Raw genomic sequence first — 19,766 nt, forward strand, 5'->3', positions numbered from 1 at the left:
CACCATTGCAATAACAGCTACTTGCCCTGCTACTCATTGGTGCCTGATGCCTTAAAAGGCCTCAAGAATTATGGAATTGCATGGGTTCCTATTAACAATTAAACATCTGTGAACCATGCTTGGTCCTATAAGAGAAACAGTGACTCTAGTCAATGTAACCTCCTTCAAGTCACGTACATAGAACAAATACACACTAACAGCAATGGGGAATACACGGCCTTGGGCCTCCCCGCATTCACACATAATTATTTTGTTTATTGTAACAACATGAACACTACGAGGACAAAGAATACACAATCCTCTGAGTTCAGATAGGGAAACACCAAGTTTGTATGGAATATTGTGGGAAAGAAGCTAAACACTAACATCAGGCCACTGAAGTTGGACCTACTGACTCCCACTGGGGCTTACCACTTAAAGCCCAGACAAAGGTAACCCCTGAGGCATGGCTGTCATTTGTTAAACAATGGCCATTGCTAACTTGCCCTCATTTGGATATTATTAACCAGGTCCTTAAGGACAAAATAGAGCCTCCCAATTGTGCATCATGCCCTGAACAGACCCGTCTCAGAACCAGGACAACTGTCACTGGTCCTTACCTTGGTGATGTTCCACACTGGTATAGACCAGCTGTGTACTAGACTGGCTAGTCAAATTGGCAAGTGCCTGATTAGGCAACGAAGGGGCTTAGCAGATACCATCGCAGATTGGTTTAGGCCTGAAAACTCTGTCAGCAACACTTATGTCATAGCCCAGAAATTGTATGAGAATCCAGGCTGGTAGATGCAGTAATATCCAGTGCCTGTAAAGGCCTAGACACCAGCCAAGCCAACCGATTGATCCTGAATAGTTTGAAGGATCTGTCCAGCTCTGTGTCCATTTCACTAAACCTAACCAGATATTTGGACCAGAGATTAATTGGATTGTTAATTAATGGAACTAAATTAAAGGTATTAGAAGGCCAGTATTGAAAAATAGGATAGCTTTGACCACCCAGCCCTTATGGTGGTGAGTCCCCATCTCCCACGGGCCTACCCATGGGAGTGGGGAAGTAGAGAATCCATGAGGACCCAAAGGCCCACCTGGACAGGGCATAGTATAACAGTTTGTTTTTGGCCCCTCTGGGGATTCCTCACTCAGATCAGATCAGAATGGTAACCTCCCTGCCTGTACCAAAGCAGGAGCATATAGATAGATCGAGGGCATCGCTTATTCTGAAGGTGTGGAAGCCTCCCTATACCCAGGGATTGTTGCACCCACTTTGATAAGGAAATTTTATGTACCTGCCCATTTAACATCATGACGAATCAGCCTAGGTTTGATGTGGTTGTCTCAGAGAAACAAAAACATTGAGCTGGTCCAAATAAACGGTACCTACTGGTGTTTGACTACCCAGACAGATCACTCCATCCTGCCCCTCTACATATCCGTCTGTGTGCATAACAGCCCCTCGCCGGATGATCCTGACCGTTGATGGAATCAACGCACTTCGGCAGTGATGAGTAACCTAACATGAGATTCTGAGTGGCATGGTGGAAGTAAGTACCTAGAGGAGGGTTTACTGGCCCTGCAGGCGAAGATCGAGGAGTTGGTGGCCAATGCCTAAAGATATGTCGGGGCTGGCCTTCTGAGGTACACACAGATAGGGAAACACTGTGGACCATGCCAAACACCTACCTCTGCAGCACTCAACCAGGCAGTAGAGGTCAAACCTATAATCATGGGCAGCGCCAGTAAGGCGATGAAATATCTTAAAGATGTATTTAAATAGGGTTTGCCAAATTATGTGGGAAGTTTCGATTATAACATTTATAACAGTGCTGGTGCTGTACTCGTACTTCCAGAGTAAATTAAAACCCCTTAAATTGTTGTATTTAACTTGGTAGGTTAAAGAGAACCCCAAAGTCAAAAGAAAGGAACTGTAGGAGTAAACTGAGGCAGTCCATGGTATCTTGCTGAGAACTGACAACTCAAACCTGAAAGTATTAGGCCAGCTTGGGAAGTAAAACAGTTCAACAGTTACTGTGACCCTGGTTCCCCTGGCAACCACATTCCAAAAGGGCCTCACTTTGATAAGGCTGGTACCAAACAACCAAACAACCACACTGGATCGTTTTTACGGTTTGCTTTATTCCTAGGAAATAACCTTGGTTCCAAAGGAGCTAGCTGGCTTTTAGCTCAGAGAATAGAGACTCGTATGTCCATCAGCGAAAGACTGCTCTAGAAAGACCTTTACCAAGTTTTGCTAACCACCAACACCTCTGTGAAGTGCCAAGAACTGACTGTTGGCCAATGCTTCTCACTGCAAAAAGATCCCTCCATCTCGAAATGATCCTACCCCGATTGCTGATAAGCCTCTCTCTTCTGGTCCTGCTTTCCTACCTGCTGGACACCAGAACCACCAAAATATTACAGGGGGTGTGTCTAGACTACATGCCTCCTTCGACGGAGGCATGTAGATTAGCCAGATCGGAAGAGGGAAATGAAGCCGCGATTAAAATAATCGCGGCTTCATTTAAATTTAAATGGCTGCCCCGATCTGCCGATCAGCTGTTTGTCGGCAGATCGGGGCAGTCTGGACGCGATGCGCCGACAAAGAAGCCTTTCTTCATCGGCACAGGTAAGCCTCGTGAAACCAGGTTTACCTGTGCCGATGAAGAAAGGCTTCTTTGTCGGCGCATCGCGTCCAGACTGCCCCGATCTGCCGACAAACAGCTGATCGGCAGATCGGGGCAGCCATTTAAATTTAAATGAAGCCGCGATTATTTTAATCGCGGCTTCATTTCCCTCTTCCGATCTGGCTAATCTACATGCCTCCGTCGAAGGAGGCATGTAGTCTAGACACACCCAGGGTGATGTGCTGGTAACCCCTCCCCTGCATGATGCTGAACCACGACTGTTTCAAGAAAAAAAAGAGGAAAAGTCTGCTCCTCTGACACCGCCAAAGGCCAAAGATTTCTGACTACAAAAGGACATTAAGAACTGACCTTGGTGAAAGAAGCGAAGTATTGTATATTGCCAAGGAGAAACTTGTAGGAGTGGTTTGGGTTTCTCCCTTTGATCTGGACTCTGTGCTTATGGACAGGTACCATCAGCATGTACCTGCCCTCCCTAATTTGGTTACTAATTATGATATGTTGTATGATGTTACTAAAATTATAGAACAGCCCCATCATAGAATTATATTGGGGATATTAATGATTATATTGCTTTTGCTTATTAAAAGTTTCATATTTGATTGTTGTTGTAAAAGATGTAGTAATAGAAATAGCTTTAATGTTTGTACTAATTATGTAATGTTTAATGAAAATAAAGGTTTAGAAAGGTAGTTGTGCTGTAAGCACAAAAGGGGGGATTGTGGAGGCAGGAAAAGGGAATAAGAGAATTTGTGTGCAGCCATCTTGGTCTTGTTAACAAGAGAGCAAGAGTCAGGCTAAGTCTGTGGCCTGACAACACGAGATCTGTAATTAGACGCTGCCTTCGCCTCTCGCCTCCATACGGAGATAAGGATAGAATGCTGACTCTGGTAGGGACCTTAAGATAAGGAGCATCTGGGTGGAACTAAATAACTGTTAGCCATTGGTGTTTGTAATGGGAAGGAGACTAATTGTTATTGTTATTATATTTACTAGACAGTATATAAACTGCTTCATAATTGCTTGTATTCGAAGATCTGCCTCGGTGGGGGGGGAGGGACTTCCCCCCTGTCCGAACCAGTTTTTCCCTTGCTGCAGCTCGTAATAAAACTGCCTCTGGCTACTTGTTGCTTACAAACTCAGAGTGGGGACAATGTTTTCTTCCACAATAGTTAAAAGACACTGGGGGTCAAGTCATGTGAGAGACACTGATAAAGCTTTGCGTAGTTATTACCAGTGCTAATGGTTTGGATAGTGCTAGCCCCTGCCACCTACATAAACCTGTAAGGAACATTTTAATCTCCCCGGACATTCAGTATTGGGTTTAAAAGTAGCATCCTTCTACAAAAACACTTCAAAACTAAATTATATTACAAAGGGAAACAGCTGAGCTGCAATTCATTTGCAAATTCAATACAATCCAGTTAGGCCTGAATAAAGATCTCAATTGGTTAACACATTACAAAGGCCACTTCCCCACTCTTGATATTCACATCTCCCTATCAGTGAAAGAGACACCTCCACCCTGATTTGATTAGCCTCCTTATCACTTGATAAGTAATTCCTTTCTTTTGTGGTAGTTTCAACAAAATTACCTCCTCTGTCATCATTTCCACTCCAATTCATCTGATGAAATAGCCTTTTACTCATGAAAGTGTATGCCCTAATAAATATGTTAGTCTCCAAGGGTACATCTGCACTGTGGGCTAGAGTTAAGATATGCAACATCAGCTACGTTAATTGTGTAGCTGAAGTCAAAATATCTTAACTCAGCTTTTGCTGTTGTCTACACAGCAGGAGGTTGAAGGAAGAATACTCTTCCTTCGACTTCCTTGTGAAATGAGCGTTACAAAAGTCGGAGTAAGAAGCCCGTTATTTTGAAATTATTTTGAAATAAAGGGCTTGCGGTGTAGATGTGCACTCTGTTATTTTGAAATAATGTGAGTTATTTCTAAATAAGCATGAGGTGTAGACATAGCCTTGAGTGCCACAGGACTCCTGGTTGTTTTTGCAGCTACAGACTAACACGGCTGCCTCTCTGAGACTTTGTTTTTTGTCTCTCCTTTGTCCAGCCCACTGCCCCAGCAAGAGACTCCTCTCCCTCACCACCTCAGAACAAAAAACAGGACTATGTAGCACTTTAAAGACTAACAAGATGTTTTATTAGGTGATGAGCTTTCGTGGGCCAGACCCACCTTCCTCAGATCAAATAGTGGAAGAAAATTGGCACAACCATATATACCAAAGGATACAATAAAAAAAATGAACACATATGAAAAGGACACATCAAATTTCAGAACAGAAGGGGGAGGGGGAGGGAGGTAAATAGCCAAGCCCTTCGATACAACTGCATCTGCTCTAATCCCACTGACAGACCAGAAACTTCAGGATCTCTACCCAAGCATTTATAAACCTAAACTACCCATCCGGAGAAATAAAAAACAAATCGAAAGACCCAGACGAATACCTAGAAACCATCTACTTCAAGACAGACCCAAGAAAACCAACAATAGAACACCACTTGTCATCACCTACAGCCCCCAACTTAAACCTGTCCAACACATTATCAGTAAACTACAACCTATACTGGAACAGGATACTATACTCCAAGAGGCTCTGGGAGACAGACCCATAGTCTCCTAGGGTATGTCTACACTACCGAACTAGCTAGTCCGTGCCGCGTCTAGCCGCGCGGCACTGGGTTCAAACTAGCCGGCATTTAAAAATGGCGCCGGCCGGCTTCATGCAAATGAAGCCCAGGAAATTCAAATCCCGGGCTTCATTTGCAACTGCGGATGACTACATTATCTACATTAGTTCGAACTAGCGGGGTAGTGTAGACATTCCCCTATAGACAGCCACCTAAGCTCAAAATGATTCTTACCAACAACCACAGGACATACCACACTAATACCAACCCTGGAACCTTCCCTTGCAACAAACCCCGTTGCCAGCTTTGTCCACACATTCACTCTGCTGATACCATTATTGGACCTAACCAAGTGAGTTATAAGATCAAGAACACATATTCCTGCGCATCCAGAAATATAATTTATGCTATCATGTGCCAAAAGTGTCCGTCTGCTAGGTACATTGGACAAACATCTCAGACACTTCGCCAAAGAATCAATGCCCACAAAACAGATATTAGACAGGATCACAAAGAAAAAACAGTTTCTTGCCATTTCAACCAGAAAGGGATTCTCAATGATTTGATTACCTGCATCCTGCTTCAAAGATCTTTTAACACCAGACTTGAAAGAGAATCCTCTGAACTGTCATTCATGCTTAAATTCGACACTTTACACCTCGGTCTAAACAAAGACATTAATTATCTTACCCTTTACAAAGATAGCTTCCCCAATTATCACCACTAATATCATTAGCTCACAGACATTTACCTCCCCTCCCCATCATCCTTCTGTTCTGAAATGTGATTTGTCCTTTTCATACGTGTTCATTTTTTTAAATTGTATCCTTTGGTATATATGGTTGTGCCAATTTTCTTCCACTATTTGATCTGAGGAAGTGGGTCTGGCCCACGAAAGCTCATCATCTAATAAACCATCTTGTTAGTCTTTCAAGTGCTACATCGTCCTGTTTTTTGCTTCAGCTACACCAGACTAACACGGCTACATTTCTATCACCTCGGAACAGCCGGTGCCATTTTGCCTTTATTGCCACTGGGACCAATGGAGGTAACTAAGACAGAAAGCAGTTGCTGTGCAACTTGTTGCCTCCCAGGGGAATCTGTGATCCAGCTGCACTTGCCTTCCACGTTAGGCTTCCCAAGGGGCAGGAGGATTGTTACCCTGGGCTGTTTACAGCATCATCTCTTCACTGCCTTTAGATCCAGTCTGTTAGCAAACCTCCCTTCACTCAGAGTCAGCCTCCATTAGAGAAAGCTGTGGCTCTCCGGGGCATGCTCAGCCCTCTGTTGGGCCGGACAGGGCAAAGACCAAAACAAAGGGACATGGCCTCACCTTATTGATTGCCAGAGAGGCCTTGGGCTTGAGTAAACACGTCTCTACCAATGTGTGCGTGCCCAGCCACATGCACAGCTGCAGGTTTCAAAGGTAGGTCTGTAGCTCTGGGGAAACCCCAGTGCCTAGAATTGATCTGCTAGCAAATTGAGGCTCTTTTTGATCAGTTTGTGGTTCTTGGTGCGGCTGTTGTTTTGGAGGACTCCTTTGAAGGTGGAGTAAAGGCCCTCACTCCTTCCTCCTGCCCCCCTCCTGGGTGGGGGATACCCACTGGAAAACATTAGCCAAAAGGAGACCACAGCGAAGCAGAAGAGCAAGGGTTGGTGTATTCGGATCTCTGCCGCATGTGAGAGGCCTGTAGGAGACAGGAAGTGGAGGTGTTCATGGATTCATTGTTGTCTCTGTGCCAGCTCTTGTTAAGTTAAATGTTTTCCATTGAATTGCTTTTTCTTCTTAAACACTCTTTACATGTGTCTGTATTGAGGGGCAAAGTTGTGGATTGGGAGGGGTTGGTATCGGAGTGAGTAGGGAATGCTGGCTGCCCTTTGTTGTTCACACACACACACACACACACACACACACACACACACACACACACACACACACACACACACACACACGTTAATACAAACTTCCATGTGTGCTTATTCATGTGCCTCCATATGCTTCAGCCCCCTAGGGACCTCCTCTAACATGCACCCCTCATCCCTGCACCATAGCACAGACCGGCACAGGCCCATGCGATGCACATAACTCACTAACCAATGCATGCGCAGACAGAGCACCCTGGAAATACGCTTTGGAACATGCTCACACACACTCAGGCGCTCTCTAACCCCCCTGCACACTCCCACACATTCACATTCATGCATGCTCATACCTCACTCATCAGTGAAGGAAATATGCAAATCCTTTGGCCTCTGCTAGAATGTTGAAAGGTTATGGGTGATAGGATTTTAACAGGGCCTAATAAGGGGCTGCAGAGGGAAAGCGGCCCAGGAGCATCCAGTCTTGGCAGGCTGTGGTACTTAGAGAATCATAGAAGGGGAGTAGGCAGGAATAAGTCGGACAATCAGGTGTTGTGAGAGGAGCAGTAAAGATGGCCATGTGGCAGGTAGAGAACTGAATTACCTTGCGGGGTGCTAATATATGCCAGAGGGAAGTGGGGTGAGGTAGGGTAGACACAAGGTACCTTACAGACCACCTGGTGTTGGCCACTGTCAGCAGACAGGCTACTGGGCTAGATGGACCTTTGGTCTGACCCAGTACGGCCGTTCTTATGTACAGTGGGGTATGCAGCATTTGACAGCTGTTACCCTGCATATTCTTGGAGCTCAGTGGTCTGCATCGCTGATTGCATTCAGTGACCTTTGGGGAGGAGACATGGGCATGCTGGGGAACACACTGAAAAGTTAGGATGTACAGACAGTAGAGGCACAGAGCTAACAGGAGGGTGGTTAGGGCATGATCCTAAAGGTTTCACTCTGCTTCTGCCTAAGTAAATAACTGAATAAACTCCCATGGGATTTCAACAGAGTTTTGTGTGTGAAAGCAATAGCAAGGTCCTTGGGATCTGGCATGGATAATAAGGAGAGGTACAGATAAGAAGATATGGATGGCAAAGGGTACACAGGAAGGGAGTGAGGGATGTACTGAGAATCCAGCCTGATGCCTGGTCTGCTGCTGGACTAGATGCCCATGATGGAGGCTGAGGAGCAACAGGAAGATGCAAACACCCCATCTGAGGATGAAACCAAGAGGAAGGCTCGTGACTGCCTGCGCTATGCACCCCTCTGGATGGTCCTTGTTTTGTTGGCTGGAGCTGGAGCACTGAGTTGGTATTTCCTAGGTAACAATTATAAGGCGTTTTGTTCTTTATGCTAATGCTGACCTGGCCTAGTAACGAGGAAGCCAATGTAGATGCTAGCTAAGTTCCTTCCCCCAAAGAGCCCTCTGTTCTCCACACCCGTGGTTAATCTGTCTGTCTTTTGTTGTCAGACTACAGACCACGGCACTTGGAATCAACTGTTCTGCAGTTCTACTCAGGCAGCCTCCGGATCCTCAATTATCAGTACTCCCTGGATCTTGGACGGCCAGAATCCAGAGCCTTCTGGACTGAGTCAGCAAAGCTACAGAAGATGGTGAGGATGGTTTCTTATGTGGGGTCAGGACTGAGGCAGTTCTGTGCGTGGGGGAATGGGTCCTGGGTGCTTCTGCAAATGGAATCTGAGGTGGATTATACTTCAAGCAGAGAGGGATGGAGCACTGGGCGGGTCCCAAGGGAAGTCTGCTGTTGTATTGTTGCTGGGTAGTTATCAGATAGCATTCTTGTTACAGCTAAGAGAACTCATTTGTGTCACGGACTTGGATCCATATTACAATTCCAGCACAGTTTATGCCTTTGGGTAAGTGTTATGTCCACATTAATTTGCTTTTCAGGACTCTGTCTCCCCTCTCCTATGTGAAAGTTACACCTAGGTTGTGATCTTGCTCAGCAGCCAGCTGTCTTGCTGACAAGAGCTGCTGCAACCTCCATTCTTACTTCAGGGGGGCTTTGGATGAGAGCTGATCAAAAATGGAATTTCCATCCCACAGGAAATCCTGAGAATTCAACATTTATTTTCAGCCCAAACTGAGATGAAAAGTCAAAATATGGAAAAGTCCAGAAAAAAATGAAATAGGTATTATTAAAGGGTTTACTTTTGGACATGTTCTACTGAAACAATGTTCTAGCATTCTTGGATTGAAATGTTTTGTCTTGTACTGTCCACATAAAATGAAACAGCACAGAGACAGACCATGGTACACCCTGGGAAATGTAGTCCTGCAAGGGACAAGGCCCATAAAGGAGAACGGAAGTAGAAAGGATCTGGAACTACAACTGCCACAGAGCTCCAAAGTGGCTCAGGCAGATGCAAAGATTAAGGTCAACCTCCTCCCAGTATTCTATTTTTATTTTCCCCAATAGTAAATTACATCAGCACTGATCTTTGCTCACAGAAAATTTCTTTTTCAACAAGCCCCCTATTTCCAGCAAGAAGTTGCTCTCCAGGTTGGTCCATTTTCTCTGTCCTTCAGCTGACAAATTATGGTGGCTGTGATTGCCTGTCATACATAAGTGGTCTCTACACAGAAGCTCCCTCTGATCAACTGAACAGAGTCTAGCATTAATCACTTTTCATTACTAGAAGTTGGAACATGGAGCCTTAAAGACAGAGATAAAAGCAAGCAGGCGCGCCCTGGTGAGCAGCTCCGGCAAGAGCTGGCTGAGCTGCGGCAAAAGCCAGCAGGGAGCTATTTAAAGAGCTGGCAGGGATGCAGGTTGCAATAGGACCGTACCTGTAAGAAATTTTAAGTTACTTTCACTGCTGCTGAAAGGTCAACATTTTCAATCTGGGTCAGCAGTGACCACAGGTAATTTCCACCTGAAGAACAGCTTAATAATCTCAGGCTAGTTTCTAAAAAAAAAAAAAAAAAAAAAAAAGCTTAATGATCTCAGGCTAGTTTCTAGAAGGCAAGGTTCCAGATAATTAAAACCACCATGACCAGTGGCACAAGATGGCTCTCAGCAGAACGACCAGGTATTGAATGGATGATGGACACACTGGCTGTTCTGTTCCTCTAAAGGTGGATCACTCTAGGTCAGAGCTGAGGCACGTTGGTGGGGCAGCGTGTTTTGGGATTCTTGCACTACGTGTCTGATCTGTGGCCGAAGAGAGGAGTGCATCTGTCTCCGGGGTGTCGCAGGGCCGGATTAAGGCATGGGCTAGCTGGGCAGCTGCTTGGGGCGCCAACCTATAGGGGGCGCCTGTCTCCCGATTGCGGGCTGCAGCAGCTCCCAGCGGCCACCCTGCAGCAGCCGCCTGGGGTGGGGGTTGCGTTAATCCCTGCAGCGCCTGCCAGCAGCGCCCTTTCCCCTGCGGCCATGGGGCCCTGCACAGCCAGGCTCGGCCCTTCCCAGGCGGCCCCGGGCTGCGCGCCAGCAGCGGTAGCCAGGCTGGGCTGTGCCGGGCATGTGCATCCTGCCGCTGCCAGCTCCATGTGCCCTCCCCCATGTGCCGGCACAGCAGCAGGGCCCCGCATGAGCCCTCCCCCAACCCTGGGCGCAATTAAACTGTCTGCTCGGGGCGCCGGAATGGCTCGGTCCAGCCCTCAGTGAGGTGACTCTGACCTGCACTGAACTCACTTGAAATGAAAAGGATGAAAGGAAATTAATGTGCATTCTCCCTGCTAGGGAAGGGTCCCTTACCTTCTTCTTCTGGTTCGCCCTTCAAGTCCCAGAGAGTCAGCATAAGGAGATGACAGCTGAGAGGGTGAACGTGATTCTTTCCGGAGAACTTCTCACCAGTACCAACAGTACTGGCAGATCCTATCAGACAGAATACCAGGTTGACCCAGACTCTCTGATTCTGCTGGGTAAGTATCAGCCACCCAGGTGTGGCCCAAACTTTCAGGATCAGGGGCTGAGACCTACAAATTGCTGCAGGCAGTCTGGGGGCACATCTATAGTTAACACAAGATCCATGCTCTGGAGTTTGATCTTCTAGAGTTCTATTCATTGGGTCTAGTATAGACCTGTAAATAAAATGCTGAGGGCAGCTCCTGCCAGTGTCTGGTACTCCTCCTTTTGTGAGGAGTAAGGGAAGCCAATGGGAGTGTTTGCTCTTGTTGGTCTCCCGCAGCATGAACGCCACCATGGCTCAGCTTAAGGCTCATTTTGCATAGCTGGAGTTGCGTACCGTAAGCCAGCCTTCCAGGTCCAGTGTAGACCTGGCCTGAGAGGATAAGCCAAATGACATTACTGAAGGGGAAGGAGGAGAGGAGTGAGTTAAAGACAGGTAGAGAGAAAAAGGGGGATGAGAGAAGAAGAGAGGAATGGGAAAGTGGATACTAGAGAGAGAGACAGGAGACGGGACAGGGGGATTACAAAGTGTTTCCTCTTTGTACAGGACACTTTCCAGGAAGTTTGGTTATTCCCCTAAAGAATTATAGACTCGTGGAGTAAGAGTTGACAGTGACTGACTAGGAGCCATCTGATCGTTTCCTCTGCCTCCTCCTTCAGCTTTGGCAAACACAATTGTTCCCCACATTATATGCTTTGTTGCTTTACTCGGTTCATTTTAAAATGTCCCAAGCAACTGGGACATCCCCTAGGAGACTATCCCACTCTGATAGACTGAGAACAGAATGCAATATATTTCAATTACAGTTGTTTCCTATTTCACGATGCTTGTAATATTTCTGTCATTTCAATTCCCTGGATTGACTTCAAGACTTTTTTCCAGTACACAAAACAGAGATCATGGCCTGCTAGTGTTGCCAGTTTTGGTTGGATATTTGCCTGGAGATTTAATCACATGACAATCTTTAAATCCCAGAGACTCCAGATCAGTCCGGTGAGGGCTGGCAACACTACAGCCTATTGGAGTGTCCTGAGATTGAGGTCCTCAGAACTTCAGGTCTTTTATAGGCCTTCATCCAAAGTTTCATTACATCATTGGAAAAAAATACCATTGATGGCACCAAGATTTGGATCAAGCCCATATTGTGATTGTTCCCTCCTTGCTCTGTGATGTGAGGCCTCTTTGTATAGAGCCCAAAGGATCTGTATGTATTTGTTGTTGTTTTTTAATTCTGCCCTAAAAAATTCATCTCTAATTTGCTATCATTGCTATTCCTGGGGCCTCCTTCACTATTGCCAATTTCAAAGTTTCTCATTAAATAACATGTTTCCAATCATTTCCCTCTAAATACATTATCTTGCATTTTTCCCAGATAAATCTAATTTCAGTATTTCCCTACCTTATTTCTAACTTCACAGAGTTTTTTTTCCTCTGTTCTCATAACTGGTTTTTTAAAATTTAGTATTCATGAATGCCATTAAAATGTTTTTTACGCCTTCTTCTGGATCATTAATGAAGATATTAAATAAGACCAAACCTAACAGCCCACTGAACACATCTCTCAGTTTAATAAATTGCCATTTAGAATTATCTTTTATTTGTAGCATATCAGTGTCTGGTGTTTTGTATGTGACAGTGCTCACATTTAAGTCAATTTAAATCAAGATTTCATTAAATACAGGCCTAATGATTCACTAAAAATCATGCTACATTGCATCTTCTGCTTTCCCTTTTTCCACTAATTTAGTAATTCTATAAAAAAAGCAATCAAATTTGTCAGTACCATTATCTTCTAAAGGTTTCCAGTTTTCTCCTCTCATTCCCTTCACATTTGTTCATTATTTTATCAGTGTCTAAAGTTAGATTTGCTAAATTCTAATTGCCATAGTCATATTGGGGTTTCCCTGACTCCATGACATGTCAAAACTAAATATCTGTTGTTGAGTAAGATTTGATAGTTTGGGAAGAAGTGTGTTTAGAGCTTAGAGCAGGGCCAAAAATCAGAACCCCAGAATTCTGTCTGTGGGGTATACACTGCTTTAAAAGCAAATCACTAAATTTATGTCTTTATTTACTTGTCTCTAAAATGGAAATAAAAGTTAGTTAACAATTCCTTTACACTTTCCAGTCTCAGAGCTTGTTGAGGCTTAAGTAACTGACAGCAGTAAAGTGTTTTAAAATCCTCATCCAAATGCTCCTATGTGAAAACTCTGACTAAATTTGTTAGCTGACTCTATCATAAGGTGCCTATTTTATCAACTCACTGTTTTGTATGTGGCCCGCTCATCCAAGTTTCCCCTCACTTTTTTACTAATAGATATTTGTAATCCTGCAAACTGTCTCCAGCCACAGGATTCCAGACACAATAAACACAGGTTTGAAGTATCAATCATGTCCCTTCCTGAACTCTAAGTCTTCTGTAGAAGCCTATCTAGTATCTATAGGATTACCCTCAGCAGGCCATCTGCCTAGGAACTGTATATAATCTAGTCTCTCTTCCCTGCCCTCACAACTTCTGAAACTACTGTCTTTCCACCCCAGCAGCCCTCCACTCAACAGAACTCTTGCTGCTGGCCTATATGAGGACCAGGTGATTTACAAGCTATCAGCTGATTGCTGCCTCTCAGGGTCAGCTGGGAGAAAGCTTGATAAGTCACAGGTGGATCCAGCTCCTCTAAACAGGCCAACTACCCTATGACACTATTTTTAAACAGGGTTGTGGATTGTCTTCTCTTTGTATTCCTTTGTAAAGGCACCTAGGCTACGTCTAGACTGGCATGATTTTCCGCAAATGCTTTTAACGGAAAAGTTTTCTGTTAAAAGCATTTTCGGAAAAGAGCATCTAGATTGGCACGGACGCTTTTCTGCAAAAGCACTTTTTGCGGAAAAACATCGGTGCCAATCTAGATGTGCTTTTGCGCAAAAAAGCCCTGATCGCCATTTTCACAATCGGGGCTTTTTTGCACAAAAGAAATCTGAGCTATCTGAGGGATAGCTCAGTGGTTTGAGCATTAGCCTGCTAAACCCAGGGTTGTGAGTTCAATGCTTGCGGAGACCATTTGGGGCAAATATTTGTCAGGGATGGTACTTGGTCCTGTTGTGAAGGCAGGGGACTGGCCTTTCAAGGTCCCTTCCAGTTCTAGGCGATAGGCAATCTCCATTAATTTATTTATACACTGGCCCTTTTGCGCAAAAGGACTTTTGCCCGAACGGAAGCAGCATAGTATTTCTGCAAGAAGCACTGATTTCAGACAGTAGGAAGTCAGTGTTCTTGCGGAAATTCAAGCGGCCAGTGTAGACAGCTGGCAAGTTTTTCTGCAAAAGCAGCTGCTTTTGCGGAAAAACTTGCCAGTCTAGACACAGCCCTATTGTATAGCAGGTCAATATTCCAGTATTGGGCATCTCTCAGTGGAAGTGGGAGGGCTTTGTTCTCTTTCCACCCCTGTCTCTCAGAGACTACAAGAAACTCCCAGGCTGTGTCTACACTGGCGCGATCTCACACAAAAGCAGCAGCTCTTGCGCAAAAACTTGCTGCCTGTCTACACTGGCCGCATGTTCTTGCGCAAGTAAACTGACGTTCTAATGTATAAAATCAGGGCTTCTTGTGCCAGAACTTGACGCTCCCACTCAGGAATAAGCCCCCTTGCACAAAAGCTCTTCCAGAAGAGGCCAGTGTAGCAGGCAACATGAATTTCTTGCACAAGAAAGCCCTATGGTTAAAATGGCCATCAGAGCTTTCTTGCGCAAGAGAGCGTCTACACTGGCATGGATGCTCTTGCGCAAAAGCACATGCCAGTGTAGACGCTCTCTTCTGGAAGAGTTTTTGCACAAGAACTCTTCCGCAAAAGAGTTTTTGCTTGAGAACGCGCCAGTGTAGACGTAGCCCCACTGTTTTTCAATGGAATTATTCCAACAGGAAGAAGAGGGCCCCAGATTTCTTAATTCCCCATAACTGGTGGTCTTGCTAAAGATTCCCTTTGGGCTGCAGTATTCTGTTACTCTAGTGTTCATGGTGCCAAACTCACATGGCTTGTGATCACTTGTATCAATCCTCCCTATTGTTCTCACATTTTCAGTTGGTTTCTTTCCATTCACAACCCTCTTTGGCAGATGCAGGGCCCATTCAGGTTAATGGAAAGAATCCCATTGCTTTCAAGGGCCATTGGTTCAGGCCCTGATTGAGAAGCACCTAATCCCTTTGAGATTTGGCTTCTTTTACCCCCACTTCCCGGGACAGCCTTAGAGTATGCAGTTATAGGGGGCATCCAAAAATTTAGGGCGCCTCTGGATCTTATGTCTACCCATGCCTCTTCTTACTTCTGTTCTGTGGCTGTGCTTCCTCTGGAGAGGAGCTAGTTAACTTAAAAGCAAAAAAGCCTATCCCTTGAAATAAGGGATAAAATTTGCATTAAAAATATTTCACTAGTGGGTTGCTGAAGATTATCAAGTCACATCTCTAAAAAATCGCCCCTCTCCCCAGCTGCCATTGGGCATATGGGCACCAGTTTAATAGGTCTGCGTAGGGCCCCATAGAGCCTAAGGTCAGCCCTGTCCACTGCCTTGTTCTTTCCTTCTAGAGCAAGAGAGAAGGCAAGTGGGTGGAAACACAGGAAGGGAGGCAGGGTAGAGCCTGGGAGGTGTGAGAAGCAAAGCAGTTCCCTAGCCTACTAGTGCTTGACAGTGAGCGTGGGTAAGAGGGGAAGGGCCTAAGGCTCCCTGAGGCATAGCTAAGGAATGGCAGCCTAGGTTAACAACTTACTTGTGTGGGAAGCAGCGAATATGCCTGGGAGAATACCAGATGATGGACAAGCAAAGGAGGTGAGAGACCCATGGCAGGCTGAGACTAAGAGGGACAGAGCCCATGGTAGATTGGACAAGGACAGACGATAAGATGAGTAAGGTAGATCTTGATAACAGGCTTAGTAAGGAACAAAGGCACCCCACAAAGCACTCAATGGGTGTCAGAAGGAGGCTGTTAAGCACAGAAAGGAGAGGGGTGCATCCCACAGCTTAGATTTTGGGTATTACAGAGGCTTATGTTTTTGTTTCTTTTGTTTATTTTCTTTCTAACAGAATCCAGTGTGAAAGACATAGTAGTGCTGAAATCGACTCTGGGTAGGATACACTCTCCCTTTCTTTTTTAGTTCATTTTATTTGGGAGCAGGGAACCTGCTGAGGGGCCAGAATTACAGTTTCTTGCCCTGAGATGTGAGATTCAGGAAAATGAAGGCAAGAAAATTGTATCCAAGAAGCACAGATGCTGCACACAAAGAACAACATTTTCAAAAGCACCACCGTGACTGAGCAGCCTAAGTCCCATTGACTTCCAGATCCTCAGCAGGGTTAAGTTTGGATTTCAATGGCAGTTAGGCACTGAGATATCATTGAGGAACGGGGCCCAAGTCACATAGGTGTAACAAAAGCTCTAGCTAATAGCTTTACATGTGCGCTCAGGCATTGCATGTGCATGTGATTATGATGTGTGCATTTGGAAACTCACCCTTCTCTTCACTTACACACCCCATTTCAGAGCTGCCAACCCAAGGAGAGCTAGTAGTGTCAGTAGGAGAACAGGCCACATGGACTGTAAATGGAATTCACAATAAGTGGAGGATGGGGCCAGGAACAAGGAAAACGGGGCAAACAGAAAAGAAAAAGGAGAGGGAGAATCTGCTTAGAAGAAGACAATAATTAGCACGGCGTTAGCTAGTGAGAGGGGACTGGTGTCACAGGGAGGAACTAGGGGGAAATGTGAAAATAAACTGGGACCCCTGAAAGAAACTGGGCTAACACAGAGCCCAACTCTGTAATAGAGGCTTGTATTGATAGACTACAGGAGCTCTTGTTGCTAAATCCTGTCCCAAACAAGCTTGTTTGTCTCATGGATTCAGGTTGCTACAGGTACAGCCTCATCAGGGAAGAGGAAGTCCTCAGGCTGAAGGGCCCTGACTACTTGGCCTCCAGTTGTCTTTGGCACCTCCGTGGTCCCAAAGGCCACATGATCAAGCTACGGCTGGAGTGGACCCTCCCAGAGTGCAGGGACCGGCTGGCTATGTATGATGCAGCTGGGCCATTGGAGAACCATCTTATCACCTCGTAGGTAGCTTTCATATGATAGCGATATCAGACACAGTGAGTGCTAGGAGGAAGGCCAGTCAGCTCTTGCTACTTACAAAACTGCAATAGTCCAAGGGTTTGGATGATTAAGAACAGCAACTCGGCAGGGGCAGGGATGGGAGTACAAAGGCTTGTGCTTCAGAGACCAAGGAGCTCCATGAGAACATCGCTTGGTATGGGAGTCCTCCTCAGGGCAGCCCAGATCTTAGGGTCAGGAACCTTATAAGAGGATCCTTGGACTGATCCTTAGCAAGTGTAAATCGGTACAGTTGTACTGGCTTCAGTGCAACTCTGCTGATTTTACACCAACTGAAGAGCTGGTTCTCAGATTCTCTAGGAATCGGGTCTAGCACATATTAAGGTGAGCAGGAGAACAGGGGATACAGGAAGGGTCTAAAATTACCCTAATAGATGTGGGGGACTCCTTGGTCTCAGAGTCCTCATGAAAATGGTCTGGCTTGAGACAAGAAGAATGTTCTAACCGGGGGGAGGGAGATGCTTCCTCATCCTGATCTGAGACCTTTTCTCCATGCTATACTGTGATTTAGTTTACGAGAATGAGAGCAGCAAAGGTATTTAAGCTCCTCATTTCCATTGATTTTGATGAAAGTAAGGAGGCTAAATGCCTTTGAAGATCTGGGCCTTAGCATCTAGCCACATACTGGAGTTAAAACAATGAGGAGTCCTGCAATACCTTAAAGACTAGCATGTTTATTTAGGCACAAGCTTTCTTCAGCTGGAACGCACTTTGTCAGATGCAGGAGGGACCACAGACTTGTCAAGCCCCAAGACAAGGTGGGGAGGAGCCCAGCTCCATGGTCCTGGAAGGGGGGGGGAGCTGGTTGCTTTCCCTTCCCCCTACCATCCATTCACCCCACCCGGAACATGCTGCTTGGGGCTCCGGCAGCAATTCAGAGGGTCTGGGAGCAGCTGCCCCCTTTGCTTCCCCGTTATCTGAATAACGTTATCTCTTCTTTCCCCTCTCTTTACTATCACTTCACTCTCCTGGTTTCCATCCGCCTTCGCATTTCCTGCTGTCGCTTTCCACTTAGATTCTATGGCTGCAGCCGTCAGGAGCCCATGGTGGAAGTCCTTTCTTCGGGCCCCGTCATGTCCGTGGTATGGAAGAAAGCGATGTATAGCTACTACGACCCTTTCATCCTCACCGCCCAGGCTGTGCCCTCTGAAGGTGAGGAAGGCTGAAGAAGCAAGGAGCTCAGAGAGCTGACACGGTTCAGATCCCTTGACAGCTAGCTGCACATATACTACAGGGCACTTTTCAACCACCATCACAAGATGCTTTCCCCTGAGCTGGAACATGGCAGCTGTTTCACGGCACACAAGAGCACCATGCCGGAGCTTGGGATAGGAATTCATTAAAGATTGTGAGGCACTTGGATACTCCAGTGAAGGCAGCCAAGAAAGGAGGGGGATAGACAGAAGTGAGGAACCCTGCATTCAGCTAAAGCAACAGGGCAATTTAGGTCAGCAGAATAGACTCCTGTTGGCAATTGGCAGCCTTATTAGCAGCCTTATTTTGCATAAAATGCCGAGGGATCTTTAATCACCATGAGCAGGATCAAGGCTTGGCTTGTCCAGGTCAGTAGGCATAAGGCAACACTCACACATCTCGGAACCACTCATGCCAGGCTGGAGCAATGGCACTGGGTCAGAAGGAAGAGTACCACCTGGGAGAGCAGCAAAACTGCTTCCTTCAATGCTGTCGACACTTCTCTGACTGTCTCCCAAGCTAGCACAAGCCAGGCCTGGCCCCGGCTTAGCTCGCAACAGCTCAGCCTGCGTAGCCCTTCCCATGTCAGGCTTTCCTATTTTTCAGCCACTTACTCATTTGTGTGCTGTACACACTGCCCTTTTCTCTGGCTCTGGTCTCTTGGCATCTCCTGCACTACAGTCCTTCACCTGACACTTCCCAGCTCTTCCTGACAAGTACTCACTGTGGGAAGCTGGCATAGCAGAGTAGAGAGGCGAGCAGGCCTCCACACCTGCCGCTGACTTCCCCTCTTGCCTGCCAAGGAGCTCCCCAGAGTGGGGATGTCTCTGGGGCTCCCAGCAAACGCAGCTGGGAAAATACAATGTGGGTCCCACAAAGAACAGGTCAGACGATGTGCACAGCAGACAGCTTCCTGTGTGTCTAGAGCAGTGGTCCCCAACATGGTGCCCACCGGGCCATTTCTGTGTGCCCACCGAGTGATCGGGGCCAGCCCCGCCCCCGGGCACGTGGTGCATTTGTGGTGCTGGCCCCTGGGTGCACAGCGTATGGGTGGCCCCGCACCTGGGTGCACAGCACAAGGGCTATGCCGGCCCTGGGCGCGTGGCACAGGCATAGCGCTGGCCCCGGGTATGCGGCACAGCGGTGGCGCCAGCCCCGGGCGCGCAGTGCAGGAGCGGTGCTGACCCCAGGTGCGCAGCACGTGGGTGATGCCGGCTCTAGGGTGTGTGGCACAGGAGCGACGCCAGCCCTGGGAGTGTAACGCATGGGTGGCACTGGCACTGGGCACACAGCATATGGGTGGCCCTGCCCCCAGGCGCGTGTGCAGCCCTACCCCCAGGCGCGTGTGCAGCCCCGCCCCCAGGTGCCCAGCAGCCCCAAAAGGTTGGGGACCACT

General features: G+C 46.6%; 1 protein-coding gene across 5 annotated transcripts in view; it reads left to right on the forward strand.

Moving 5' to 3' along the window:
* Positions 1–6,626: 6,626 nt before the first annotated feature.
* Positions 6,627–19,766, forward strand: part of TMPRSS6 (transmembrane serine protease 6) — a 36,531-nt gene continuing 23,391 nt past the window's right edge. Inside the window, exons 1-8 of one of the 5 annotated variants that reach the window (XM_025189993.3) lie at positions 6,627–6,712; positions 8,312–8,468; positions 8,618–8,760; positions 8,957–9,024; positions 10,854–11,035; positions 16,096–16,137; positions 16,914–17,118; positions 18,192–18,328. In XM_025189993.3, the coding sequence (XP_025045778.3) occupies positions 8,312–8,468; positions 8,618–8,760; positions 8,957–9,024; positions 10,854–11,035; positions 16,096–16,137; positions 16,914–17,118; positions 18,192–18,328 (934 nt within the window). In that variant the 5' untranslated portion in view covers positions 6,627–6,712. The other 4 variants (XM_025189992.3, XM_014578916.4, XM_025189991.3 and 1 more) reach the window with 4 other exon arrangements.

The sequence above is a fragment of the Pelodiscus sinensis genome, chromosome 1, assembly GCF_052426305.1.
Source record: "Pelodiscus sinensis isolate ZL-2025 chromosome 1, ASM5242630v1, whole genome shotgun sequence".
Classification (NCBI taxonomy): Eukaryota; Metazoa; Chordata; order Testudines; family Trionychidae; genus Pelodiscus; species Pelodiscus sinensis.